Source organism: Mus musculus, chromosome 3, assembly GCF_000001635.26.
Source record: "Mus musculus strain C57BL/6J chromosome 3, GRCm38.p6 C57BL/6J".
In the NCBI taxonomy this organism is placed as follows: domain Eukaryota; kingdom Metazoa; phylum Chordata; class Mammalia; order Rodentia; family Muridae; genus Mus; species Mus musculus.
In genome coordinates, this window is record NC_000069.6 from 36,660,345 (window position 1) to 36,673,094 (window position 12,750).

Consider the following 12,750-nt stretch of genomic DNA (forward strand, 5'->3'; position numbering starts at 1 on the left):
CCTAGTTATATATGTTGATTGGTAACAAATTTATTGCTAGTGATATTGCAAATGTTGCAACTTGTTTAAGTCAGGCATCACTCTGCAGGGTGGGTTGGCTAACAGATGCATCTCTGCAGATGAGCTGTTTCTACTAATATGACACTTTCAATGGAATGATTAAAAGCCCATGGCAACTGAAATCAATTTTCTCCTCTCAGGTGCCAAAGAAAAGAGATTCATATGGCAAGAAGCGTGACTCTGTCTGGACACTTTTCTAAAAATGGCTTGCTATCAATCGTGTTCAAAATTATCTTTCCTCCAACATAAGGAAAACCTCACAGGAAGAAATCTCAGAGGGGGCATTTCATTATCTTAGAGCTGATCTGTCCCTTGTCAAGTTGTTTTATTTCAATTTCTGGTGACAATCTTCTCTTGTCATTAATGACTGGCCCATGGGGTTGTTACACATGAAAGTTTTCTGTACTGTGGTGGAAGTGGAAGTGTGTGTGTGTGTGTGTGTGTATGCTCACACCTAGAAGGTGTGGGAGAGAGATCTTTCTATACCCTTGCTTTGTGTTAGAATGTAAACCATGTCTTGGGTTCCATTGGTCAGAATTAAGTGGCAGGTTTGATTCACAAGAGGTCTTAGGACAACTGGCTATGGGCTCAGGACATTCCTCTGAGTGCCAACACTGGACACTCACAACAGAGCCAAAATTGGGCCCCAGATATTCCCTTATCAGGTAGTTCTGGGCTTGGATCTAGGCAAGATTTCTGGATGTTTGGTTGACATAAGCTTGCCCTTTTGTCTTTCCTTGCAATTCTGTGTGCTTCCAAGGATGCCTGGCTAAATCCTTTTCTGAGAAATCAGTCAAATACTAAGCATGGGACTTATAACAAGGAACACAAAATTGTCTTTGATACTTCAACTTGCTTAAGAGCTGTCACTCTGATATGAGTGTCTGTAACAGAAATGCTGTAGGCTAACATTTAGTGAGCCAAGAGTCCCTCATGCTAATTGCTTGTATGATTTCACATGGTCTTCAAACAACTCTTATTTTCCCTCTCTACTGAAGAGTAGCTCAGGGCTTTGGTGCTGTCTGTGGCCAGTCAGGAACTCATGGTGACATGAGAACTTGAACCCTTGCAGATGGATCTACTGCCTGTCCTTGTAAGCATAAGACCACATTAAAGGAAGAACAGCAGACATGGCTGTCCAGTGATGACTCTAGATGTGCCCCTTCCAACAGTTGCTGCTTCATGATTTGTCAGCTTCTATGTTTTATTACAGATTTAGTTTATTTTAAAAGTATGTGTATGTGTGGGGGGAGGTTATCCAGTATTGGATCCCTGGGAGCTAGAGTTACAAGTAGTGGTGAGCCACTCAACGGTTGTTAGGAATCACACTTGGGTCCTCTGGAAGAGATATATAAGCTGCTAGCCACTAAGCCCTCTCTCCAACCCTATCAGCTTCTCTTAAGTACAATCCTCCCCTCTATCTGCTACATAACTTACTTAAATTGTCCAATTCCAGAAACTGAGTCTTATACCATATGAAATATTTTAAGTACAATTTTCACAAATTATTTAATGGCTCAATGAAAATTAGCAAACAAATACATACACAACAGTTTTTTTTTTCTGCAGTAACCATACCTAAAATAATTGTCATCTTTATTTATGACCCTGGCTAAAATGCATAACAGGTTCACAGTAAGGCTCAACACGAGAATGTTCGTTATGGTGTCTCACAAATGCATGTAAGCAGGAGTATTACCACTACTTTATTTATTCACTATTTTTGTTGTTTCTGAGACTGGCTCTCATGTAGCTCAGGGTGGTTCCAGACTTGCTAAGTAGCTGAGGCTGGCTTTAAACTCCTGATTCTCCTGCCTGTACTTCCCAAATGCTGGGAATAGAGATGTGTGCTAGCATGCTGTTATTATTGTTATTGTTATTATTATTATTATTATTATTATTATTATTATTTTGGTTTTTCGAGACAGGGTTTCTCTGTATAGCCCTGGCTGTCCTGGAATTCACTTTGTAGACCAGGCTGGCCTCAAACTCAGAAATCTGCCTGCCTCTGCCTCCCGAGTGCTGGAATTATTAATGGCACTGAAATCTACAGTCTGGAGAGTGTTTGGTTTATTCTAATCCATTTAAATTACACTAGACCCTCAAGATTTATAAAAGAGAGAATCCTCTTATATGAGGAAATGGAAATGAAGAGGACACTTATCCTGGACATGAAGAAGCCCTGGGTGCTACAACAGGTAACACTTGAGAAGGGTCAGACCCAACAGCCTTCCACTTTACCTCAATGCTTCCCTCAGTCTCTCTCCCTAGACCGTTTTCCAAGTGTCCCTCGGATTGCAGCGTCACCAGCTCATGTCTGCAGATGACTGGCTCACTCACCTTTTTGACTTCATACTTAATGGCAAGTTTGACACGACTCAGTGACGCTTTGTGCCCGTGTCTTTCCAGGGGCTCGGCTGATTCCAGATCTCCATTCAGAATGGCTTCCACCTCCTCCGAGTCCCGACACAGGTCCAGCACACCCACTACGAAGTCTTTGCATTGCATGGAGAGTTTCCTGTAGTCATTCTAGAGGAAGAGGTTTGGTGTTTAATGGCAAGAATTTCTCTCAATCAGTGACAAGTGCCTGGGGACAGGATGTGTGGATAAAGGTGTCCCTGCCTCTGGGCAGAAAGATGCAGCCCTTTCCTGGATACAAGGCTAGTTAGAGCAGATACATATGGATTCTCCTGTCCTCATTAAGTTTCCATGAAGCTCTGAAAATTATATGGACCTGATCTCACTTATATGTGGAATCTTAAAGAGTCAAATCCTTAGAAATGCAGAATAGAAAGGTGCTCAGCCAGAGGCCAAGAGGCAGAGAGAACTGGTCAAAGGGACAATATGTTAATTTCCTTGATTCACCTATCCAGCATTGTATACTTGTATCAGCATGCCATATGGTATACCATATACCATAATATGTTCAATTATTATTTATCAACTTCAAATTCTCACTGTACAGTTTAGACTGTTCTGGGACTCACTATGAAGCCATAGCTGGCCTTAAATTAGAATCCTCCAGCTTCCACCTACCTAGTACTGTGACATCAGTTGTATACCATCACACCATCTTATAAAAAAACAAAACTGCTCCAAAAAAGCCAGGCACAATAGCTCATAAGACGAGGACTACTATGAGTCTGAGGTCTGCATGGGCTACTGTTTAAGACCCTGTCCAAACAAACAAATAAGCAAGCAAGCAAACAAATATTAGCTCTAACAAAAATGCAGTACATATACAAATCACTGGTTTATATTAACAAACAATTGAAGTATAGTTGAACATCTTAATGCCACAAGTGCTCCTGCTGCCTGGGCATCTGCAGAAATGGCCAGGATCTCAGCCCTAGAGAGCAATGAAGGTGAAGCTCACAGGACACTGGGGGTTTCTCTCAAGGCTCTGCAAGTTTGTGGTCACTGGGAGTTTCTCTCTCTCTCTCTCCTTCTCTCCCTATTTTCTTCCTCTTTTGTAAAGGCAATTAATTAGATCCAAGAAGGACCCCTGTTTTATATAAAATTTTGTTTTGGGAGAACCTCTAGAAAGTCCCAGATACCAGGGATGTGAGAGGCTCCCAGGACCCAATGGGGACAACCTTAGCCGAAATGCCCAACAGTGAGGAGGTGGAACCTAAACAGACCACCTCCAGTAGATAGACATAGTCCCCAGCTGAGGCATGGGGCCACCTACCCATCTTCACAATTCTTGACCCAGAATTGTTCCTGTCTAGAGGAAATATAAGGACAAAAATGAAGCAAAGACTGAAGGAAAGACCACCCAGTGACCTTCCCAACTTGGGATCCATCCCATGTACAAGCACCAAACCCTGACACGATTGCTGATGCCATGTTGTGCTTGCAGTCAGGAACATGCATGGCCGACCTCTGAGAGGCTCTACCAGCAGCTGGCTTGAGGCAGATGCAGATACTTAGAGCCAACAACTGGACTGAGGTCAGGGACTCCTGTGGAAGAGTTAGAGGATGGACTGAAGGAGCTGAAGGGGAGCTGAAACCCCATAGGAAGAACAACCATATCAGCTAATCCAGACCCCTCAGAGCTTCCAGGCTAAGCCACCAACCAAAGAGCATACATGGGCTGGTCTGTGGCCCCCACTACATATGTAGCAGAGGACTGTCTTGTCTGGCCTCAGTGGGAAAGGATGTGCTTAAGCCTATAGAAACTTGATGCTCCAGGGAAGGGAGATGCTAGGGGGATGAGGTGGGAGTGGGTGGGTGGGGAGCACCCTCTCAGAAGCAAAGGGGTAGGGGGATGGGGTCAAGAACTCCTGGAGGGGGGACCAGGAAGGGGGAGGTAACATTTGGAATGTAAATAAATAAAATACTTAATAAAAACAAATAAAAATATTGTTTTATGAACAGAAGTTTATTTTATGAAGTAAAAAAGAGAGACTGGCTAAGTGCCAATGCCCAACACCAAAGTCAAAACAAATTTTATCTCTTTGTACAAAAGTAGCTACTTTGAAGCTAAAGCAGGGCCACTTTTATAATGGAAACTTTCTGAAGCAGCAGATTGATGCAGAAAAGCAACTGTATATGAAATTCTGTCCAGTTTCCTATCTGTAGCCTTTTGAGAAACATTGTTTCTCAAACACAGCTCTAATCCCAGAGGCATCAGTGGTTGGTACCAAGAACCTGCCAGAAACACTGTTCGCAGGCCCCGCCCTGAAGTAGAAACTAAGGAAACCCAGCAATGCCATACAAGCCAGAGTTTGGGAATGACTGACAACTGAAGAGAAGGCTGTGGCTGATCCCAGTAGAGAGACATCTTTCTGGTTTGGCTGAAGGGCATGTTATCTTTCCTTGCAGAAATGGAAGGAAAGAAATGGCTGATTATATGGAATTGGATTCTCCAGGGTTACAGAATATCAATACCTGAGAGAAACATTTCCAGGCCACTGGAACTAACACTTGGCTAAAAATAATCTGTGAATCTTTAATACCATTTGCATATTTATTTGGTGTGATGGATGGTTGGTTGGCAGCCTCCCTGTTACTTTCTGAATTGGGCTCTATTTTTAGCCCATTGGGTCCAGTTAAGGTACCACTGACCATCTCCTGGGGAAGTGCCTCTCTTTTGAAAACCCCATTTCTACTTTGGTGACTTTGATTAAAAATTTTGCCTATAGAGAAAGTTAAATCAGACACTATAATTCCAGCATTCAAGAAGCTGAGGCAGGAGGATGGCAAGTTGGAAGCTAGTCTGGGCTGTATAACCAGGCCCTGTCTGAAAAAAAAAATTAAGAGTTAGTCAAATAACTGAATTGATTCACTTGATGAAAACAGAATTCCTTATACTGATGTTTTTTGACACACAATGTCTTAATAACCAAGTGATTCCTCACACAACAGAATTTCTAGGTTTCAAAAAAAAAATCATACTTTAATGCACTGGTTCCTAACCTCTGGGTGGCAACGTCTTTGAGGGTGCATATAAAATATCCTGCATATCAAATATTTACATTATGATAATAACAGTAGCAAAATTACAGTTATGAAGTAGGAATGAAATAATTTTATGATTGTGGGTCCCTTCAACATGAGGGACTACATTAAACGGTTGCTGCATTAGGGAGGTTGAGAAACACTTCTATAAAGGAAGATATGAGGAATTCCAACTTTCTTCCCTTAAATACTTTGATTTTGGTAGGCAAAAAAAAAAAAAAAAAAACACACCACCAACTAAAATAAACAGCAAGAAGAGAGAGTCCATTTAAAGGCCACACAGACTGGAATAGTTTCCACTTCAGATATCAGTAATTTAGACAAAGGACATAGCAGTTAATCCTTATTCCCTCATAAGGGAACAGATAAAATGAGTACGACCCCAGTCTCCATTCAAGCTGGTACCATGCTCTGATAATATTAATAAAATGCGCAGTCTCTGGTTTCTATGCAGGGTGGATGTCAGTTAAATATCCATCCGCCCTCCCTTCCAGAAAGCTAATGCAATATTTATTATAGCTTACAGAAGTATTAAGCCCATGATGTTTCCATATAAAGCTCCTTTCTTATTACAGTCTTGTGGATGGAATTTCCATGGCTCCCACTTTGAGGCTCAGGGGATCCTCTTCCCTTGGTCTCCTCAGGAGCTGGACTAAAGGCATGCACCACTTCACCTGGCTAGGGGTGGTTTCCTCACTTCAGTCACAGCTTTTAGATCTATCCAGAGCGCTCAGGAACGGATAGAGACCCCTGGCCAGTGACACCCTTCCCTCTACAGCTGAAGTCGGTATTTTGTGCCAGGTTACCCTGAGTCCCTCTCTGCCTCTCACGGCTTCACGACACAGATCAAACAGAGAGCCAAGTTGCTCTCGATTTAGTGTTGCTGAGTCTTCTTCATGGTGCTTTTCCAGCACGTGGGCCCTCTTTACAAAGTTAGTGGGTGACCCGAGCAGAAACCCAAACTCCAAGAGCCTGTGAAGCCTGAGGCAGAGCAATGAACTCCAGTTTCATCTCAGCCTCTCCACATTCCTTATCACGTGTATGGCTTAATCTCCTTTCTGACCCCTTTTTATATGAAAGAGAAACACATTCAATGTTAAGCAAACATGCGTCTCCAGGCCTCTTTTCTGACAGTCACAGGAAAAGTAGAATCTAACGACCAGGCATTCTGGGCTCAAGCAAGGCTCCTCTCACATTCCAACTGTGTAATCCTTTGGAATTTTCTCAACCTTCTCCACAAGGAGAATCCTCCATTCTCTTTGTCCTGAGAGGACCAAATTCTTGCTTAGTAGGTGTTAGGAAGCTTAGAAGTACTTCTGTGTCAGAACGGATGTTATTTTGGACATAAAGCCCAAGCCTGAGGCTGGAGAGATGGCTCGTGGTTTAGAGCACTGGCTGCTCTTCCGGGGTGTGGGGGTGGGAGTGGCGGAGCTGAGTTTGGTTTCTAGCACTTAAATCAGAGATTATAATCATGCATAACTCCAGTTCCAGGGAACCCAACACCCTCCTCTGGCCTCCAAGGGTACAAGGCAAACACATGGGGCACATATGTGCACGCACAGGCGAAACACTTAGACACCTAAAGTAAAAATAAATAAATCTTAAATAAATAAAACCTGGGACTGGAATCCAAGATGCTCAGATGTAGTTTAGTCAGTATGACCTTGGCCTCTGTGGTCCCACTTGTGAAAGGAGAGGTCTCTATGACTTGCCGGTCTCCAGCATCGACTCCTGCTGTCAAGGGCTTTCTAACTTTGGGCCATATTGCTTTTTCCTTTTCCTTTCTGGCTCTGATATGATAGGAACTGAAATTGCTCTCTACTTTGAAAGAAAAACTGAGGCACAGGGAAGGTCAATAGCATTTTGTTGTTTGTTTGTTTGTTTATTAACCAAAAAACATCTATCATCAACTCAATTAGAATCTGTAAATTTCAACCTGTCTTCTTGTATCTTAATAAATGATAGGCTTCCTCACCTCTGATGGGTGGATGATCAAACCCAAGTCCTCATTTCTCAGAACAGCTGCAGACATCATTTGCACATCCGAATTGTTTCTCTAATAACATGTCACTGGGCTGTCCTTTATCAATTCATCTAAATCTATGACCCTGAGCGCTCAGCCTCCTGAGACGGTGACCTTCACATGTTCTCTGTATGCCCCAAGGGACTGTGGGAAGTGTGCAGAGGGTGAGAGACTATGCAATCCAGGTCATTGATATTTTGCTAGGAATAGGTGTCCGAGAGGCGGAAAACATCCCCTGTGCATCTCCAGGGAGCAGCACAGCGTCTGATTCTTATTTTCAGGCCAGGATTCTGAGCTGAAAATCCCTCTGGGAAAGACTATAGTGAACAGCACAGAATAGGGCAAATTAGGTTACCTGCTTCCCTCAGCAGTGAGCTTAGCTTGTCCTGTCCTGATGGAGCTGGGTTAGGGCTTTGACTGTCTAAAGCGCTGACAGACGGACAGGAGTGTGGGACGAGAGGTCAAAGGAGAGATGGGCTAAGAAAGAACCAACAAGGTTAATCAAGGATGGGGGACAAAGGGCATGCAGTGAAGCAGAGTGGCTCTCCATCTCCAGAGACTGACCGCTGAGGAGCTGTCCTGCTCTGGCTCACAGAGGGTTCTGTGACTCTCAAGCTTGCCCTGTAAGCTGAACCAGTGAACCTCCAAGACACAGATGGTTTGTGCATATCCTCAGCTACCGTATGTAACCTCGAGGACCCCACTGCTTTTTCACTTTCAATATTTACCCACCTCTGGAAGGTTCTCAGAGCAAAGGAGATTCTAATCTAAGCATTACTAATATGGACTTAGCTGGCTTCAGGGGGAAACTATGAATAACAAATTCTCCTCTGTCGCTCCACCGAGGAGACTTCTCGGGGTGGAACTGCGAACATCACCATCTTTAGTAAATTATTAAAACATACTCTTAGACAATATTTCCTTTTATGGAATTTCTCTTGCAGAGCCTCAATATATATCAAACAAAGTACACAAAAAACAGTTTTCTGTGATGTTTGAAGTGTCAAGTAAATTTAGAATTATGCTTGTATGACTATCTCAAAAATAAAGAAATGATGTTTAAGAGTATTTTTCCTAGGTGCTTTTCTGCTCTCTATGATAAGTTTGAAGTTTTAAATTTGCTCTACCTGTGCTCTGTCTAAAGGGGTTGAAGCCTGGTGTCCAGGTCTTCTCTGGAATCCATGGACGTGAGAAGTAGAGGGGGGTCAGGAGCTCAAGGTCAGCCTCAGCTACATAGCAAGTTCAAGGTTATCTTGGGCTACATGAGACCCTGTCTTTTCAAGTAATACAGAATAGATATACATATAGGAATAAATATCAAGCAAGATCCATTTTATTCTTTGATCTTTCCACATTTCTCCATTTTAAAAAAAACAGGCAGTTTTTTTATCAGAAAAAAAAATCATGAATTGATTAGCAAGATTGTTACCCTGAGGACAGAGCTCCACCAAGACACACTGAGAGTTTGCAAACACTGAGGGAATTTGTTGTGGATGGAAAGTGGGCAGACAAACTTGTGCCATTCTCTTGAAACCCTAGAGAAAATGGATTCTCCTTAGCTTGGATCATGTTGCCAATTGTACTTGGGGGAAAAAAAACCCCAACAACTTAACTATGAAAAACTATATTAAGAGAATGAATACTCTTTCTGAGGGATTCCTCTATGCCGAAAGAGTTATTGCTCATCCTGTCTGATGTCAAGGGGCTAGTGCTTGCTACCACCTCCTCATGTAGAAAACAGGAAAGTGGAAATGTGCTGAAGAGAGCGCCTGGAGCTTCCCCTTAGCAGTCAAGTGTCTCCTTTTCCTTAGCCATTTAAAATGCACAGGAGGGTTGGCAACGGAATAAAATTTTAACATGGTCCATCACTAATAGGGAATTTTCGTCAGGTAATACTGATTGACAGAAACAAATGACATTAAAAGAGCCATTAAAGCAGAGAATCTCCCTGATGCACAGACAACGTTGTGGTCCCATGTGTTTGTGGGTTGACCCAACAGTTACAGCTCACCACTCTAAGTATATGTTCACGGAATTCAAGATGAGACATTCGTCCCACTAATGAAGTGCCTTTAGCATTAACAACAATATAGCTCCAAAAGTGTTCTATATTTGCTCTTTGAATGTTCGATCTGATAGGGGCGCCCAGTCTTGACTTTGCCGAATGACACAGTCATTTACACATGTGTAGATTAGAAGTCACAGCTATCCTGGGATACATGCACCCCATGAAGCATGCATTGGGCATGGCTACATCTTAACATATGTAAAGGCTTGGGGCCATGACTAGGGCTTTAAGGAAACTAACATCCCATCTGAGAAAAGAAAGAGGAGACCCACCTCGCAGAGATGCGGTGCAGCCTTTCGAGACACAAGGTTCAGAGTAAACAGTAAATCTGACCATGCTACGTGACACCACACCAGGCAACAGAACAGAAAGAATCTAGGAAGGAGACAGGCTTGTCGACTCCCGCCTCCCTTCAGCAAAAGGGGACACTGAATTTCTGGCTTTTAATACTTATCCAGGACATAGAGTGGCCCACCAGTTGGTAATCTGCTCACTAATGCTGTGTTGTATGTCTCCAGTGTGAGTCTAAGAGGAGAAAAACCATGAGAGCAGTTCCTTTGAGTTTACAATGCACTGTGAAAGACATGCTAGCACCTATCTGTAATCCTGAACACTTGAGAGGCTGAAGCAGGAGGGGAAGGGGCCTACTGTGAATTCCTGTCTATCAAAGGGCTCCGTAGTATGAGGACACCCTAGGACTCTGTCTAAACCAGAAAGAAGCTGGACGCGGTAGCATGGTCTTGTAAACCCAGCATTTGGGAGGTTAGAATAGGAGGAGTGCTGTGAATTTGAGGCCAGCCTGAGCTATAAAGGGAGGATCTATTTGAAAGCAGACAAACAAAATCCCAATAGATTAACAAGCACCAGGCAGAACCGACTCTGGCACAGAAGACACGGACTTCCACAGGCCTACCTTGAACTCCTTCTCTATGTTGGCCAGCTTGGCCAGCTCATTGCTGAGCTCCAGTGCTGTGAGCACGGGGTCCTCGCTGGACAGCGACAAGTATGCTGGGCTGGCCAGTCCCTTGTAGGCATTGATCCTAGACCTTGAGTGGCTGAAGGCGTCAAGCCTTTGTTTCTCAGCGCAGTCAGAGCAGCGACAGAAGTAGTCGTGTGGCCTCTCGATGCGTGCACCCTTGAGTAGCAGCAGGTGCACCACCTCGTACTTATGGCAGTGTGCAGCCAGGATGATGGGCGTGATGTCAGGCGAGAAGCGTGTGCCATCCTCGTCGTAAGCATAGAAGTCATCATCTCGCAGTTCTTGCTCGCAAGGGCTGAGGGTCAGGCGCCGGCTGGCTGCAAAGCCTGGGTGGCCCAGGATGGCCTCCACGATGCGCACATAGCCCTTGCTGATGGCTAGCAGCAGCGCATCACCGATCCGCGCCAGGTTCTCCTTCTTCAGCAGCAGCTCGGTCACCTCCAGATGCTCATTGCCTACAGCCAGCTGCAGTGCGTTCTGGCCCATGTAGTCCACGCAGTTGACATTGAGCGTGCGAGACTCCTCCAGCATCTTGCGCACCACAGGGATGTTGCCGTACTCCGCAGCATCCAGGAAGCGCTCCTCCTCAGCTGTGAGGCTGGGCCCACGAGCACCGAACATGAAGGCCGGGCCACGCACTGCCTGGCGCCGGCCCTTGTCACGCATCCCCGCAGTGCGCCACCTGGATGGGCTGCCCTCCGACGACCTGATCAGTGGGGCGACAAAACAACGTGGGGCTTTGAGGCCTGTAGTTTTCTCCCCCAGCAGACCCAGCTGCAGACCTGAGGCCAGGTAAATTGCTAAGACCAATCACAATTATCCCTCATCTAACGCCGGCTGCCTGAGCCTCAAGGAGGAGCCCATGGCCCTTCCAAATGCAGATTCCATTCATTCTGCCTTCACTTAGAAAAATAACGAAATAATTTTCATGCACTTATCCCTCTCTGGTAAAAAAAAACAACAAAGCAAAACAAAACACAACAAAATAAAACAAAACAAAACACCACCACTGCCGCTAATGATACCCTCAGTGTCCTGCAGCGCCAGCCTGGTCCTGCTGTGTAGCCTAGCGACAAGAGCACTTGGCCAGAGAAAGTGTCAGGACCTGGATTCAACCTCTACTACCACAGAAAGGAAAACAGTCCTGAAAATAGTGTCTAGTGAACACTCAGCATCCAAGTCCCAGGCTGGTATACTAAATAGAGGTTAATTTTGGTCAACTATCAGGATAGAAGTCTCAAGTTATTGCACTTTAAACCCAAATATACATATAGCCCAGAATTTAGGCTGAGTAAGCCTTGGCTTTAAGTTTTTCTCTTAAGGGGAAACCTTCTCCCACGGAAGCTTGCTATTTATTTATTTATTTATTTATTTATTTATTTATTTATTTATTTATTTATACAGGATTCATCTTTGCAATGACCCCGACAATAGTCACCAAATATAAAATCCAAGCATTAGTCTAGATTTACTTTATCGAGAACAACTCCTTTTATAATAAGGGTTGCTTAGGTACTTAAATTACACATTTGCCACTTGAACAGAAGGAAAGGACTCGACCCTGGTTCAGGATGACCACTAGTGCTACTTTGTGAATGCAGCCACAGGCATGGCTCCTAGAGCTACAACACCGTGGCCTGAAATCCTACAAGCAGCCGCACCAGCTGAGATTCCACTGCAGCAAAGTCGCGTCAGAAAAGGATGTGTGCAGCAACTTCAATCACATCTTAATTTTAATAAGTCTGGGGAAATGAGAAGTTACAGCCCAGAGGGTTCTCAGCTCACTCCTGCTAACCTGAGCACTCAGAAGGCCAAGACCACGTCTCCTCAAAGACAAAACAAAACAAACAAACAAATAAAAACTGAAACAAACAAACAAAACCACCACTACCACCACCAAATAATAATAATAATAATAACAATAATGATAATAATAATGCCAGGTTTGGTAGTATAGGCCTCTCAGCTACTGGCGAATTCTAAAGCAGGAGGACTTGGATGTTCAAGGCCAGTCAGGGCAGTTTTGCCTCAAAACTAAAACTGAAACAAGGTCCAAAGATACAGAGGAGCTGTAAGGTGTTGTCTAGCATGCACGCCGCCACATTGCCCTGGTTTCAATCCCCCAGTGCTGCAAAAATAGTAAATAAAGTGAAACGT

At 44.0% G+C, this 12,750-nt stretch overlaps 1 protein-coding gene across 2 annotated transcripts in view; it reads right to left on the bottom strand.

The window, feature by feature from the left end:
- Trpc3 (transient receptor potential cation channel, subfamily C, member 3) overlaps positions 1–12,750 on the bottom strand; it is a 69,948-nt gene that overhangs the window by 39,863 nt on the left and 17,335 nt on the right. For both annotated transcript variants that reach the window (NM_019510.2, XM_006535439.4), the window contains exons 2-3: positions 10,528–11,299; positions 2,401–2,589 (exon numbers count right to left, since the gene is read on the bottom strand). In NM_019510.2, coding sequence (NP_062383.2) covers positions 2,401–2,589; positions 10,528–11,299 — 961 coding nt within the window. The remainder of the gene's footprint in view (positions 1–2,400; positions 2,590–10,527; positions 11,300–12,750) is intronic.